The sequence below is a fragment of the Cherax quadricarinatus genome, chromosome 18, assembly GCF_038502225.1.
Source record: "Cherax quadricarinatus isolate ZL_2023a chromosome 18, ASM3850222v1, whole genome shotgun sequence".
NCBI classification, from domain to species: Eukaryota; Metazoa; Arthropoda; class Malacostraca; order Decapoda; family Parastacidae; genus Cherax; species Cherax quadricarinatus.
In genome coordinates this window covers 5,060,107-5,077,161 of record NC_091309.1, presented here as the reverse complement: position 1 = coordinate 5,077,161, position 17,055 = coordinate 5,060,107, and the positions used below count along the sequence as shown (strand labels likewise).

The following is a 17,055-nucleotide window of genomic DNA, read 5'->3' as shown; positions in this document are numbered from 1 at the left end:
TTTAAAAAGATGCTGCTTGAATTCTGAAGAACATATATGGTAGTTCTTTCTTCTAGTCCAACAATTTACTGAATATATGGGATTTAAACTGATCTTTATGCATTCAATGGTTAAATAATTATTTTTAATCTTTTATTATAGAAATAAAGAATATTTACATACAGCATTGCATAAATAAAGTTCTATTAACAAAACAATAAAAATTCACAATGAGGATACACGAATCACCAGCAAAAAAGATGTTAAAACACCAAACAAACATCACATTTATGCAAAATGAAGAAAATGCCATTACCTCATCTACAAAAAAAAAATCAAGATTTAATACCAAATCACTATATAATACTGTTCTCTGCAATTAGAATCATTAATAACAGGAATTGCTTTCGACAGGTAAATTATCTTAAATTTATAAATTATAAATTCCCTGGTCACAGACCGGGCCGTGGGGGCGTTGACCCCCGGAACTCTCTCCAGGTAAACTCCAGGTTATGTCATTAGAAATAACAGGAACTGCTTTAGATGGGCAAGTTGCCTTAAATTTACATATTACCTTTGGCCATTAGAAAATAATGGCGGTTTCTTTCCCAAAAGGGGTCCATACCAGTACCACCCTAGTAGCATCCCTAACTTTCCAATTACTGTATACACAATACACTAAGTAGGTAGGACAGTAGGACCTCCGTATCTGTGGGGAATATGTTCTCAGAACCTGCCACGGATTCCGAAACCGTGGATAGTAGCAAACCGTATACGTATATGTCCTATACATACCTATTATAAAGTTTAATTGATAAATCATGTATAATAAATGGAGAATTATCACTTTTTCACTGATGGGAAGCACTTCATGGCTTTTCTTAGGCTTTGACAAACTACCAAATTCTCTACTTTTGTGCTCTGGGGCCATTATTATGCTAAATTAAGAGGTATTTATGGGCCACAGTAAACCATGGATACTGAATCAGTGGATATGGGGGTTCTACTGTATCTGGAAATAAAATGTGAAGAAACATTCCAGAGAAATGTTCCCATACACCAAAGCAATCAATAAACAAAAACTAGCATGCAATTCTTCAACAATACAGGTTTTCCCCACTTAATGGGGATTCAATTTGTGGGAATTCACTTTTATATAACAAGTTTATTTCTACCAGGAATTTGCTATATGCAGTAAAACTACTTACTCTACTGTAACTAACAGGTGGTTGCTGTGTACTTTTTCCCCTCACGTGCAATCACTCCAGCAATACTGTATTTTTTTAAACATCAGTTGAAACTAGTTTATATTACATGTATAAAGCCCACCTACTGCAAGTCAAGAAAGCTCACCTTTATTGCTAGAGATTGGTCAAGAATTGCAGATGTATTGTTTATGTTGTGTTAGTATGTTGGTGGGGAGGGATGGGGTGTTAGTATGGTCAGGAGGATGTGAAGTCTGAGCTCATAAGTGAGGCCTTGGTTCCAGACTGGTGGCTAGTTTCATCCCCATTTCCCTTAGTTGTTAAACCAATTCACTTTTTTTTTTTTTTTTTTTTTTTTAAAGAATATGACCATTTGGTGCATGTGTGGCAAGCTCCTATTGCTTGTAGGTAGTGAAGAAATGCAGAATCTGCAAAGTGGACTCAATATGAATTTATGTGCTGTTGATCAGGAATGCATCTAACAGAGCAAAGGACACTTGTATTCATAAGAATTTTTTCCATTTTCTTAAATTCCTTTAATGGCAATGGAAAGGTCAACTTGGCAGTCTGGTCTTAATTGTCAATTATTTATCATATAGTCATGAAATCTTCAGAACTGCTTTGTAATTACAAAGTGCATTAAAAGTAAATTTCTTTCTAGTTCTAAATGAATTATAAATACATTTGTGTTCTGTTACTGAATTTTTACCTTCTCCCCCCCACAAATCCTAAATAAGGTTTGTTTAGTACGTTTTTCCCCTTGACATACGATTAATTTCTAGGAAATAATCTGAAAGGCAACGCGGCATGAATAAAGAATGTTAAGTTTCACTGGTGTGCTGATCAGGCATTGAGCAATAGACAATAAGTACAAATTCAATATCATTCAACCAATGTGCAGAAAGTCTGGAACACTTAAAATTCTCAGGATAACTGATGACAAGTAATCTACTAATGTGAGGGGTAACTAGAACTTGCAATCTACAACTACAACAATCTACAATCTTGTGACCTACAACAACTCTTCCTTACTACTATAATAGACGCGACATATTTTCACCTTTCAGCAATCTCCCAAACAGCATTTTTCCATTATCCTTCCTTCACATTTTACAGGTCAATACCAAATTCATTTTTTAGCCATGGGTAGACATCAGGGCAGTCAAAGCATGTGTGGAGGTAGCGGTCTCCTCTCAGCATCCGGCTCTTTAGCTTGCAAGACTTGGGGATGCTGCAGACCTTGTCCTCAGCAGGTACCTATTTGAGAGGAATACATGAGGCTGGTACACTTAAGAATTTTGCATTGAGGGAGGGCAAGTTTTGAGGGCACTGATTTTGGGGGCGCTACACACTTCTGACCCCAAAAAAGCAACTGTGCAAGGCAATAGAGAATACGGATTTAGATGGGTTTGAGGAAAAGCTTTAAAAACATTAAGAGTAGAATTTTTTAAACAGTAATTAGAAACTTAAAAAAAACTGTGGCTATGTAATCAGCAGGTACATTGCAAGAGGTACAAGGTATCAGGATTTAGAAGCTGAAGCTACCAGTATTGTAGGACAAATTTGCTCATATATTCAAGAAAAATGAATAACAAACATTATACCAAAGAAACAAGCACAACAATGTAGTTTTTTATTTTCACTCTTTTAATGAAGCAGCCATATCCCACCAAGGCAGGGTGACCTAAAAAGAAAAACGAAAGTTATCTTTTTAAATTTAGTAATGTATACAGGAAAAATGGTTACTAGCTCCTTGCTCCTGGCATTTTAGTCGCCTCTTATGACAAGCAGGGCATACGGAGGAAGAATTTCATTCCATACGGAGGAAGAATTTCATTCCACTTCCCATGGAGAACTTGTAGTTATATTTTTTAACAAGTCGGCCGTCTCCCACCAAGGCAGGGTGACCCAAAGAGAAAATACTTTCATCATCATTCAACACTTTCACCTCACTCACACATAATCACTGTTTTTGCAGAGGTGCTCAGAACACAACAGTTTAGAAGCATATACGTATAAAGATACGCAACATATCCCTCCAAACTGCCAATATCCCGAACCCCTCCTTTAGAGTGCAGGCATTGTACTTCCAATTTCCAGGACTCAAGTCTGGCTATATAAAAATAACCAGTTTCCACGAATCCTTTCACTAAATATTACCCTGCTCACACTCCAACAGATCGTCAGTTCCCAAATACCATTCGTCTCCATTCACTCCTATCAAACACGCTCACACACGCCTGCTCGAAGTCCAAGCCCCTCGCCCACAAAACCTCCCTTACCCCTTCCTTCCAACCTTTTCGAGGACGACCCTACCCCGCCTTCCTTTGTTTATTCATAAGAGAGACTCACTGTCTGCTGACATTTCCAGGGCTCGAAGCTGGCCATCTGTGAGTTTGGCATGGGCTCTCTCATCCACTTTATTACCTCCTGATTGTTGACAATCCACACATCAGGCATCTTTACCAACTCGTCCAGGAACCGCTGTACAAAACAAAAGTATAAATTTTTTTTTTACAGTGTCAATTCAAAGTGTAACATGCTGTAACTAGACAGACAATCCTTATTGCTTCACACTGTACTAACCTTTCTTTAAACTACAGCATTCTTTCCTATCTCTATTCTTGTTTAATGTCCTTCATTACTCTTCTCTTTCTTTCTCTCTCTTTCATTAGACATATTATCCTATGTACCAGCAGTGTATTTGCTATGCTTATTCTTCTATGCCCCATGATATAAACATCTGCATTTAATACCCCACCATCTTTCATACAAACTCTTTCTCAACAAATTGAGAAGTTTTCCACCCTATCTTTAACCCTTTCAGGGTCCGTCCCGTAGATCTACGGCTTTACGTTCAGGGTCCAAACCGTAGATCTACGCCATGAGCTCAGCTCACTCTGATAAACTGAGTGGTACATTTGGGCCTAGATATGAGAGAATACATCTATGTGGTATGTGTGCACCACATAAAACAGATCCTGCAGCACACTGTGTATAATGAGAGAGAAAAAACTTAAATCATGATTTTTCGATTAAAACAGCGACTTTGCAGTGTTTTTTCGTATGTTTTTTATAGTTGTATTTGCGATTTCTTGGTCTCATTTGATAGAATGGAAGACATATTATAGAAATAGAGATGATTTTGATTGGTTTTAGCACTGGAAATGGCTTGAAACTGAGCTCAAAGTAGCGGAAATGTTAAATTTTTGCCGATATTCAAGAGTAAACAAACGACCTCACACGTCTAATACACGTCAGCTGGTGGGTCTAATATACATTCACAAATATGGTGATGATATTTATACAATTATTACAGTATTGCATAACAGTAAATCTTCTATTTTTTGGTGTGAATAAAAATTATGTGAATAAAAAATCAAAATGGAATTTATTTGTGAAGCCTCAAAACATAACTAATGAACAGAGGAAACGTTAGTTTAGTGCCAGGAATGCCTACATTGTTTATTCTGGACCCTATTTTGAAATTGGAATATTTTGAACTTTGTGTTAAATTGGCCAAATTAACAATTTCCGATCACTTTATTTTGTAGTTGAAACAGTTGACTTGGCGATTTCTTGTGCTCAATCGATAGAATAGAAGTAATACTAGTGAAATAGCTAAGAATTTGGTTGATTGGAATAATGTAATTGGCCTAAAATGGGAGTCAAAGTCGGCAAAATCGCCGATTCGTAAATGTCGCTGACACATCAAAATTCGCGAGAGCATAATTTCGTCAATTTTCCACCAAATTTCATACTTTTTGTTTTATTACCTTCACAAAAAGATTCTCTACAATTTCATAAGAAAAAATAAAATTTTTTTTTTTTTTTAAATTCTTGGACACTGGTGCGTGACTCCAGATTTGGGCCTTGGACCCTGAAAGGGTTAAAGAGAATCCCTGACATTTCCATCTCTCTTCCATTTCTTCCCAGAAATGCTAATTTAAAAGTTCTCTCTTTCCTTGGTCACTCACCTTCATGGCCCTCATGTTATGCTTGACCTTGAACCATATGGTGTGAAAGTAGAGTCCAAGAGGCGCCCTATTGGTATTGTAGTGACGACGGAAATTGTGCATCAGCATCTCGTAGACGTCCTCCTCGTCCACTGATGGCGGGCACTGGTCCATCATGGCACAGTAGTACTCCTGAGGTAGGAAGTCTACCCTTGTATACACCACCATAAAACTAACAATCCATCAAAACAAAATCCAAATTGCAAGAGTAGCACTACTGCTCGTGCCTAATTCTGAATGGCTGACAATGCAGCGTATTTCATTAATATAATAACGCTGAAGTCTACACAGTCTAGTTACTACTTATACACACATGTAGAAAGAATTTCCTTTAAGACCTCAAGGACACATTCAGCTATCATAAACCTACCCCAGCCTGCAGTTGGTTGAGAACCATCTCCCAGATGCCTGGGAAGGACCGAGAGGGACACCGCTGTCCTGTGCCCATGCACTTGTGAGGCATCTTGTAATCCAGGGTGTAAGGCCAAAGTGGTGGGTTTGAGAACGGAGCAGCCATCGACGAGTCATAGATGAAGCCAAATTCCCTCATCATGATGAACTGACGATTCCAGCCCACCCGCAGAAAGGGCACACGAACACCTGCAAAACCAGAGTTGTTAGCGAGTAGAGAAGGCACAAAAAGATCACTTCATGCCTACAATCCTAGTTCTAACCTAATTTTCCCACCACTTTACTCTCCACCTATCTCTGGAGTATAGCATGCTTCTGCAACTCACGCACCCCAGAGGTCCTCCATACGAACGCCCCCGAAGCGGTTGATGATGTTGGCCTGGCCCACAAACTCGTCAAACCAGTCTTCAATGGTGGCATTGTTTGTCCAGAAGCTTTCGGGTCCTTTATGTCTGATGACCAGCAGTACAACGAAGGCCAAGTAAGAGGGAAACTCATTAGTACTTTGCTTAAATTGCCATGGTAATTTAATATATACAGTATTTTGTTATTCACTTATTTAACTTCCCAAAATCTGGTGTACACTAGTCGAACCAACTCACGTGATGGAGTGTACAGCAATCTCATGGCCATCATTCCAGAGCTTCTGTGTATACTGGTAATTGTTGTACTCATGAGAGACGTAGAAGGTGGCATGGATGGGGCACCCATTGGGATTGGTTCTCTCACCATTGAAGAGCTGTGCATACAGGTCCCAGTTTTCATAGTTGATGGCATCATCGAATGTCAATGTTACCATCTGGGGCACCTACAGTTGGGAAGATGGTTTTCTTGAGGTACAGAGCATTTCATTTACAGGATGTTTTAGTCCTAATGAATGGATGTGAGCATGTGTATCATTACAGTATAGTACATATTTGCAAGTACAAGAATACAGTACATGTATATCCTTGTAGTGTCCTGTCCTCATGATAGGTTTGAGCTCATTTTAACATACCAGCCTATCATAGTGAAGTTCCTCCTCCTCCCCACATTCAATAGTTGTCTTGCCAAAAGCATTAAGACATCACTATTCAAATGACCCTCAAAACTGCAACAGCCATGCCCCTTCCTCAGAGTGTAGTCCTCATACATTCCCAGCTCTATGACTAGAGTACGGCTAACAAATTTCCCTGAATCCCTTCGCACATGTTACTTTGCTCACATTCCAACAGCATGTCAATCAATAAAAATCATTTGACTCCAATCCTATCCAACAAACTCACACAAGCCTACTGGATGCTCAAGCCCCTTGCATGCAAAACCTCCTTTATCCCTTTTAACCCTTCCTGGGATGACCCCTTAACCCCTGATTTATACAACTTATCCTTATTTGCCCCATCCTCTCTAAATGCTCAAACTGCCTTCGAGTTATAACTCTGGTAATTCTACACTGTCTTTTAATGTCTATACTATGAATTCTCTGCTTAATACTCGCACCACACATTGCCCTCAAACATGACACTGCTTCACTGCGACACAAAACCCATGCCTTACACCCACATAACAATCTTAGTACCTAGATACTCTGGTACATTTTCCTTTTTTGCATCCACAGACAAAGTTCTTTGTCTAAACAGATGCCTCAACACACACAACTCTCCTTTCTTCTTGTCTATTCCATGGTTAACATTCTTTCATAAATGCATCTGTCAAGTCCATTTCCAAATATCTTAGTACCCCTACCTCTTTCAATAATACAGTGGAACCTCAAAAATTGAACTTATCACATTTCGAAAGCAAGACCATTTTTTCGGACAAACTGTGTCCCTATTATCAAACGCACCCCTATTTTCGAACCGCCGAGTACGGGACCTGTCCGCTGGCCCGCTCTGTCCGTGTCCCCGCGCAGGCGCCGTGAGCAGTCTAGCTTTGTTTATGCTTGAGTGAACACTAACCTGCGATCTCATTCACACATTTTACGATTATTTAATTGTGTTTAGTGCTTGTGGGGCTGTGAAATAAGCTGCCATGGGCCCAAAGAAACTTGCTAGCGGTACCCCTGTGGTAAAGAAAGTGAGAAACACCATAGATGTGAAGAAGGAAATAATACAGAAGTATGAGATTGGAGTGAGACTTGTTGAGCTTGCCAGGATGTACAGAGGACTGTGGACAGTTATTTTGTGAAAAACAGACAACTGCGGATAGTTATTTTGTGAGACAGAAACAGAGGACTGTAGGCAGTTATTTTGTGAGACTGGGGTCCAATGACTCAAGCTGGTCCTAGTGGCATTAAAATACAGAAGGGAAGCAACCCCCAGAGAGGGCTTTGATACCGGAAGTCCTCATGGAGGGGGATTCTCCTTCCAAACAATAACCCCAACTCCCTCTCTCCTCCTTCCTATCTTCCAGATGTCATCACCAAATCTTCAATAAAGGTAAGTAAAAATGTTATTTTATATTACTATACATAATTAAAGACTATAGCATTTGTTGTGTTTATGTAAAACTGTAATTAATCTCTATAAAATGTATATTTTTTTTTTTTTTTTGTGAATATTTTTGGGTTTCTGGAACGGATTAATTGTATTTCCATTATTTCTTATGGGAAATATTGCTTCGAATTTCAGACTTTTCGAATTTAGAACTAGCTCCTGGAACGGATTAAGTTTGAAATTTGAGGTTCCACTGTAATTCAAATATACACTTTATGCAGTATACCCTGCCTATTCTTAGATACCTTCTTTTCTTTTATGCATTTTATTTTTTTAACAAGTCAGCAGTCTCCCACCGAGGCATATATTGTTAAAATACACCAACCACTCCAGAACTATCACTACCTGTTTTTAACATCTTTGCCTTAATCCCATCTGTGCAAGCTGCTTTACCCCCTTTTCATTTTATCCACTACCTCATATCATTTCCCTACATTCTCCTCTGGTTCTTTGTTACTACTACGAGATGTTATTCCTCACTGCTCAATGCATGAAATCACGGATTCCCTTTCTTCACCAACATTTAAGAGACTCGATATATTCTCTACATCTTCCCAGCACCTTCACACCTGCCATCTAAACATCTACCCTATTTGTATTTAAACTGAAAAGTTAATTTGTTCCCCAGGCTTTCTCAATTTATTAACCTGTACTTGCCGAGTTGTTAGTGTGAATGCACATACAAAAAGAGGAAAGCCAGACATACCTGGGCAGGCTCCATATTGCCAGGAATGAGGGTGCCATCGCGGGAGCAGAAACACCAGGGCAGGGTGCAGTTGGTGTAGTCACAGCGTGGAGCTGCATTTGGGTCGTTTTCAGCATCTGTCATTCAGAATGCAATAATTACTGTAAACACATTACTACCACCAGAGAAATTAACTTATTCCCACAAAGATATATTAAAGGCTGCACTCCAAGGTTTTTGTATATATATTCCTCTTCGAAGAAGCTTTTGAATTTAGCTCCACTTTTATTTCCTGTGGGACTATGTTCAGGAAAGTTAAAATACATTAGTCCTAGTGCAGAAAGTTTGCATTAAATTTATCCAGAATCTGCTGCACAAGCAAGAGAATTATGAACAAGAGGAAAAAATTCAGCCTGTGTAATTACCTATAGAAATTTATGGGAGAAGAGGTAAGTTCATGGTGTCCATGTTGTATCTTATTTTAATTAGAGGAAAAGTGCATGGGGAATTGCAGGCCTCAAGCTCAATCCAAGGAAGGGAATGGTAAATCCATTTCCTTGGAATAAGATCCCCTCACTGGCATCCAGTGAGGAGTGGTGTCCTGATGTTTTAAAATAATTTAGAAAATATCCTGGAGAACTCCAGAATATTTACCAAATGCAAAAACAGGTGACCAAAAAGATAAGATAGCACCAGGAGGATTGTTTTCATTATACTGTATTGGATGGTCTAAACCCATGTAGTTATTTAGCAAGAGTGACAGAGGCTGAATCCTCTGAATCTGCTACAGTAATAATGAGAGACTTCTTAGAGAAGGAATAAGCATGCAGCACTCACCACACCATCCCTCATCAGAGCTGTCCTTGCAATCAACCTGGCCATCACAGAAGAGCTCTGAGGGCAAACACTCGCGATCTCCACAGGCATACTCCCCATAGGGACACATGGGCTCATCCGTTGACAGTAGGGGTCTGGGTGTTGTCAGCTCTGTCAGCAAGGGCCACAGAAAAGAATTGTTACTGTACATTATTATATTTAGATAGAAGCGCTAAACTATGGGTCATAACACCTGGGAATTGGGAGATAATCATGTTCACTCCAAGGAGGGGAAGGATTAGCTCAATTCCTTGCATCAAGAGCCCCTCACCAGAATCAGAGCCTTTGAGGGATATATATTGTATAGGTACAGTTATGGCATATTTAACAAACAAATATTTGACATTACCTGGAGTTTACCTGGAGAGAGTTTCGGGGGTCAACGCCCCCGCGGCCCGGTCTGTGACCAGGCCTCCTGGTGGATCAGCGCCTGATCAACCAGGCTGTTGCTGCTGGCTGCACGCAAACCAACGTACGAGCCACAGCCCGGCTGATCAGGAACTGCCTTTAGGTGCTTGTCCAGTGCCAGCTTGAAGACTGCCAGGGGTCTGTTGGTAATCCCCCTTATGTGTGCTGGGAGGCAGTTGAACAGTCTCGGTCCCCTGACACTTATTGTATGGTCTCTTAACGTGCTAGTGACACCCCTGCTTTTCATTGGGGGGATGGTGCATCGTCTGCCAAGTCTTTTGCTTTCGTAGTGAGTGATTTTCGTGTGCAAGTTCGGTACTAGTCCCTCTAGGATTTTCCAGGTGTATATAATCATGTATCTCTCCCTCCTGCGTTCCAGGGAATACAGGTTTAGAAACCTCAAGCGCTCCCAGTAATTGAGGTGTTTTATCTCCGTTATGCGCGCCGTGAAAGTTCTCTGTACATTTTCTAGGTCGGCAATTTCACCTGCCTTGAAAGGTGCTGTTAGAGTGCAGCAATATTCCAGCCTAGATAGAACAAGTGACCTGAAGAGTGTCATCATGGGCTTGGCCTCCCTAGTTTTGAAGGTTCTCATTATCCATCCTGTCATTTTTCTAGCAGATGCGATTGATACAATGTTATGGTCCTTGAAGGTGAGATCCTCCGACATAATCACTCCCAGGTCTTTGACGTTGGTGTTTCGCTCTATTTTGTGGCCAGAATTTGTTTTGTACTCTGATGAAGATTTAATTTCCTCATGTTTACCATATCTGAGTAATTGAAATTTCTCATCGTTGAACTTCATATTGTTTTCTGCAGCCCACTGAAAGATTTGGTTGATGTCCCCCTGGAGCCTTGCAGTGTCTGCAATGGAAGACACTGTCATGCAGATTCGGGTGTCATCTGCAAAGGAAGACACGGTGCTGTGGCTGACATCCTTGTCTATGTCGGATATGAGGATGAGGAACAAGATGGGAGCTAGTACTGTGCCTTGTGGAACAGAGCTTTTCACCGTAGCTGCCTCGGACTTTACTCTGTTGACGACTACTCTCTGTGTTCTGTTAGTGAGGAAATTATAGATCCATCGACCAACTTTTCCTGTTATTCCTTTAGCGCGCATTTTGTGCGCTATTACGCCATGGTCACACTTGTCGAAGGCTTTTGCAAAGTCTGTATATATTACATCTGCATTCTTTTTGTCTTCTAGTGCATTTAGGACCTTGTCGTAGTGATCCAGTAGTTGAGACAGACAGGAGCGACCTGTTCTAAACCCATGTTGCCCTGGGTTGTGTAACTGATGGGTTTCTAGATGGGTGGTGATCTTGCTTCTTAGGACCCTTTCAAAGATTTTTATGATATGGGATGTTAGTGCTATTGGTCTGTAGTTCTTTGCTGTTGCTTTACTGCCCCCTTTGTGGAGTGGGGCTATGTCTGTTGTTTTTAGTAACTGAGGGACGACCCCCGTGTCCATGCTCCCTCTCCATAGGATGGAAAAGGCTCGTGATAGGGGCTTCTTGCAGTTCTTGATGAACACAGAGTTCCATGAGTCTGGCCCTGGGGTGAAGCCATGACAGGACGTATCTAAATGAAATTACTGTAGACTAGCTTCTTCAGAGACCAGTTTATTAAGGTCATTACTGTAAGACTAATTTATTCAGTTCATGTTCCAAAGATCATTATATACAGACTGTTTTGAGACCAATTTACAGAAACAAAGCTTCTAAACATTTTTTTAATCCAAATTAAAGAACAAACTAGGTGCATGCTGCCACCTGACTGAAAACAATTACTGTACCTGTAAATCAACTTTTAAAGAGCAGTTACTCTAAATTAAGCTAGCATAAGAGAAAAGTGCCAAGAGGTTTCCAAAGAAATAGATCAGCTTATGAACACCAGTAAAAAAAAACTAGATGCATAATGAGGCCATGGACTGGCCCAAATATTCTACTGGTTAAAATCATGAACCTGACATATATAATTAGGACTATGAAGGATATATCTGCTTTTCCTATGTATGCCTATTATTATTGTTCAACAAAACTGCTGCTGGTATAAAACATACAAATGAGCTACAAAATTGTTCAGAAACTTAACTGAGTGACAAAACAAATTTAACTCTTGCATAAAGTCTCAAAAGTGGTATTGGTAAAAGGAGTGTCTTTGTTACTAGTTCTGGGGAATTATCTTCCCGATGACCGAGTCTCAGGCCAGGCCTCCTAGCTTGAAAAGGAAATGTATAAATATTACTGATTAAGGAAGACTATAAAACCCACAGAAAAAATAAAGGTACGTGTATACTGAATATAAGCAGAGGTTTGTAAAATTTATCTTTCACCTTACGTGTTCACAAGGCAAAAAAGAAAATGAGCAATCTCGCCAAAGTGCGAAAAATTAACAGGTTTCCAATTCGCACAGAATCTAAAGGCAAATGATTATAGACAAGCATCAGGAATAACATTCATGAAGGTTGTGAACACTTACGGACATGGGCATCGCAGTTGAACACCTTGGATTTGAAGTCACAGATCTGTCTATCAATGTCGAATAGCAGGCCGACTGAACACTTGAACTCGTACACCTCTTCATCTGTGTAGGTAATGAAACACTTATTGGTTGTATGTGAATGTGGAGAAAGGTGGTGATGGCACTGTACCTATACATACATATCGAAATATCCCAATAAAAGTTTGTTTTGCAAAGTACGTACTGTATCTTTCCTTCAAGATTAGGTAATGACCGTAATGGTTTCAGGGATAATTCTCCCCCACCCGATAGCCTGGTCTTAAACCAAACATCTGAATTTATAATGTGAAATATTACAGGAATAAGAGCTTAAGAAATGCACTAGTAATGTATATAGCAAAACTGATGTAAAAGTTAGTACAATTTACCTGTAATATTTTTGTGCTTATGAATCTGAGATTATTAGTCCCAACAGGGTAAAACATTTAACAGGCTAATTTACCAGTCAGTCATATGACAGGACTGCAACCTGAAACTCACCAAGACAGAGGTAGTATTTTGAACACTCTCCAAGACTCCACACCTTCTCTGGGTTGGCTGTAGGGTTGCGATAGAACTCTCCGTTGGCAATACAGGGGACATTGAGACGAAGGGCTCTCTTGTTCCTCAGGAGGGGGTGATCTGGTGCCACTTTTCCGCCTACAGTCGAAACATCAATTTACCAAACAGTATAAAACAGAAAAATAGAAGCAATCTCTTTTTTAATGTCTTTAATGTTTATATGAATATTAATTAATAAATTAAATTTACATTCAACTTTCGACTAAATTTGCACAGACGAATGTACGTGTGCGAAATTTTGTTTTCAGCTGTCTAACAGAAGTGGTCTCCAATAGCGAGATCTCTTTTGTGCATACATGATTTTATTACCACTGGCAAGACAGTGATGGAGTGAATGATGAAAGTTTCTTTTTTCGGGCCACCCTGCCTTGGTGGGATTCGGCCGATGTGTTAATAAAAAATAATCTACTTTAATACATATATGAATTAAAGTATTAATGAAGCTTAATGCCAGTGTATACTGAAAATTTAACGATCAATTTAACCTCAAGCCTGGGTACCTAACTGAAGAGAGTAGGAAGAACACTAGTTTCCACCTTAATCACCCCTAAGCCTTACCTTCCCCCCCCCCCCACAAGATAAAACACTAATTAACAACCCGAGTGACCACTTCACCTCCCTCTACTCCACTAACCCCTCCACCTGGTCAACCTCCCCTCCCTTAAGGCTAGATTTCTCGTCAAGACAGGTGCTAGCAAAGCCTTCCAGGTGAGAAACCTGGCTGACGACATCGTCAGAGCAACTACGGTTCTCTTAACGGAAGGCAGTTGGTGTCAGCGCCTCAACATTTTTAGTGGCGTCAAAGCAGCATCAACGTTTTAGAGGTGACATTAACAAATGGCATCACCAACTGCCTCCCTTAATTCCTCCAATCTGTTCACACGAGAAAAATATCTTTTCCCGAGACTATCGAGACACCACGAGCATTGGTCTTGTAATTACATACAAGTAAATAGTCAAAGTTGCACCGAAACGTCGTCGTAAGTCTTAGTCTCCTATGTGCGGGTTATTTGTGTACAATCTCACATCGTTACATGCAATCAGTCTCTCACTCACCACACTGCCTCTAATCTCTCTCCCCCACACTACGGTAGCAACTACGCTCTCCCCAGTTTGATGAGCACGGGTAGGTGACTGTGCAGTAACAAGTTGTATGACAGATTTTCACAGTTATGATCCACTTGGAGGCGGAGAGAAAATGAGAGAAGGGGGGGGGAGATAGACTAATGGGAGAGAGACGGTGAAAAGCGGAAGAGGAAAGCGTGAAAGTACTAAAGGCGCTAACATCAAAAGTCTTCCGCTAACAAAATATGAGTGATTAAACAATCTCTAGCGTGTGCGTGCCTATTTATACTTGCTTGGTTGTGGTTACCAGGGTAGAATGCTTCTAGTTTCTCTTAGCTGGTATAGACCGGCTTCAGTTCCTAGCCTCATGGGCCCTATCATGCTTATACTGAAGCTGTGTATGGAGTCTGCTTCCACTCCCTCATTCAGGTCATTCCATACGCGAGACCGGCTTGCCAATTACACACAGCTATTGTGTAAAAATAAACACAAGAACCGCATGGGTCATACAGACCACAAACGCCACCATTCCTCACTAGTTTTGATACTGTCACGAGTGATTAAATACTAGGGAGACCTAGTCTTCCAATAAATGAATTAAAATGAGTGGTGAAGCAATGTAAAAAGAGAGCAAATGAGAGAGTGGGTGAGATGTTATCAACAAATTTTGTTGAAAATAAGAAAAAGTTTTGGAGTGAGATTAACAAGTTAAGAAAGCCTAGAGAACAAATGGATTTGTCAGTTAAAAATAGGAGAGGAGAGTTATTAAATGGAGAGTTAGAGGTATTGGGAAGATGGAAGGAATATTTTGAGGAATTGTTAAATGTTGATGAAGATAGGGAAGCTGTGATTTCGTGTATAGGGCAAGGAGGAATAACATTTTGTAGGAGTGAGGAAGAGCCAGTTGTGAGTGTGGGGGAAGTTCGTGAGGCAGTAGGTAAAATGAAAGGGGGTAAGGCAGCCGGGATTGATGGGATAAAGATAGAAATGTTAAAAGCAGGTGGGGATATAGTTTTGGAGTGGTTGGTGCAATTGTTTTAATAAATGTATGGAAGAGGGTAAGGTACCTAGGGATTGGCAGAGAGCATGCATAGTTCCTTTGTATAAAGGCAAAGGGGATAAAAGAGAGTGCAAAAATTATAGGGGGATAAGTCTGTTGAGTGTACCTGGTAAAGTGTATGGTAGAGTTATAATTGAAAGAATTAAGAGTAAGACGGAGAATAGGATAGCAGATGAACAAGGAGGCTTTAGGAAAGGTAGGGGGTGTGTGGACCAGGTGTTTACAGTGAAACATATAAGTGAACAGTATTTAGATAAGGCTAAAGAGGTCTTTGTGGCATTTATGGATTTGGAAAAGGCGTATGACAGGGTGGATAGGGGGGCAATGTGGCAGATGTTGCAAGTGTATGGTGTAGGAGGTAGGTTACTGAAAGCAGTGAAGAGTTTTTACGAGGATAGTGAGGCTCAAGTTAGAGTATGTAGGAAAGAGGGAAATTTTTTCCCAGTAAAAGTAGGCCTTAGACAAGGATGTGTGATGTCACCGTGGTTGTTTAATATATTTATAGATGGGGTTGTAAGAGAAGTAAATGCGAGGGTCTTGGCAAGAGGCGTGGAGTTAAAAGATAAAGAATCACACACAAAGTGGGAGTTGTCACAGCTGCTCTTTGCTGATGACACTGTGCTCTTGGGAGATTCTGAAGAGAAGTTGCAGAGATTGGTGGATGAATTTGGTAGGGTGTGCAAAAGAAGAAAATTAAAGGTGAATACAGGAAAGAGTAAGGTTATGAGGATAACAAAAAGATTAGGTGATGAAAGATTGAATATCAGATTGGAGGGAGAGAGTATGGAGGAGGTGAACGTATTCAGATATTTGGGAGTGGACGTGTCAGCGGATGGGTCTATGAAAGATGAGGTGAATCATAGAATTGATGAGGGAAAAAGAGTGAGTGGTGCACTTAGGAGTCTGTGGAGACAAAGAACTTTGTCCTTGGAGGCAAAGAGGGGAATGTATGAGAGTATAGTTTTACCAACGCTCTTATATGGGTGTGAAGCGTGGGTGATGAATGTTGCAGCGAGGAGAAGGCTGGAGGCAGTGGAGATGTCATGTCTGAGGGCAATGTGTGGTGTGAATATAATGCAGAGAATTCGTAGTTTGGAAGTTAGGAGGAGGTGCGGGATTACCAAAACTGTTGTCCAGAGGGCTGAGGAAGGGTTGTTGAGGTGGTTCGGACATGTAGAGAGAATGGAGCGAAACAGAATGACTTCAAGAGTGTATCAGTCTGTAGTGGAAGGAAGGCGGGGTAGGGGTCGGCCTAGGAAGGGTTGGAGGGAGGGGGTAAAGGAGGTTTTGTGTGCGAGGGGCTTGGACTTCCAGCAGGCATGCTTGAGCGTGTTTGATAGGAGTGAATGGAGACAAATGGTTTTTAATACTTGACGTGCTGTTGGAGTGTGAGCAAAGTAACATTTATGAAGGGATTCAGGGAAACCGGCAGGCCGGACTTGAGTCCTGGAGATGGGAAGTACAGTGCCTGCACTCTGAAGGAGGGGTGTTAATGTTGCAGTTTAAAAACTGTAGTGTAAAGCACCCTTCTGGCAAGACAGTGATGGAGTGAATGATGGTGAAAGTTTTTCTTTTTCGGGCCACCCTGCCTTGGTGGGAATCGGCCGGTGTGATAATAAAAAAAAAAAAAAAAGTATTGCATCAGGTGCCAACAACAACAGTTGTCTTCAATGGTTATCATCTATATAATAAAGAATAAGACGAATATCCATCCGATTATTAACCGTTAGTGTCCCAAGCAGTTATAAATGCTTTGTGGTTCCTCCCATGAACACGGGGAGCGCTAAATCCC

General features: G+C 40.5%; 1 protein-coding gene across 4 annotated transcripts in view; it reads right to left on the bottom strand.

Moving 5' to 3' along the window:
• Positions 1–17,055, bottom strand: part of ChLD3 (Chitin and LDLR binding deacetylase 3) — a 77,977-nt gene that overhangs the window by 46,538 nt on the left and 14,384 nt on the right. For 2 of the 4 annotated variants that reach the window (XR_008407142.2, XR_008407140.2), the window contains exons 2-11: positions 13,058–13,216; positions 12,536–12,640; positions 9,608–9,757; positions 8,792–8,907; positions 6,214–6,419; positions 5,942–6,063; positions 5,571–5,800; positions 5,162–5,332; positions 3,537–3,668; positions 2,245–2,441 (exon numbers count right to left, since the gene is read on the bottom strand). Coding sequence is in view for 1 of the 4 variants with exons in the window: in XM_053777430.2 (XP_053633405.2) it covers positions 2,295–2,441; positions 3,537–3,668; positions 5,162–5,332; positions 5,571–5,800; positions 5,942–6,063; positions 6,214–6,419; positions 8,792–8,907; positions 9,608–9,757; positions 12,536–12,640; positions 13,058–13,216 (1,538 nt within the window). In the remaining 3 variants the exon portion in view is untranslated. Of the gene's footprint in view, positions 1–1,219; positions 2,442–3,536; positions 3,669–5,161; positions 5,333–5,570; positions 5,801–5,941; positions 6,064–6,213; positions 6,420–8,791; positions 8,908–9,607; positions 9,758–12,535; positions 12,641–13,057; positions 13,217–17,055 lie in introns of those variants that run through there. The other 2 variants (XR_008407141.2, XM_053777430.2) reach the window with 2 other exon arrangements.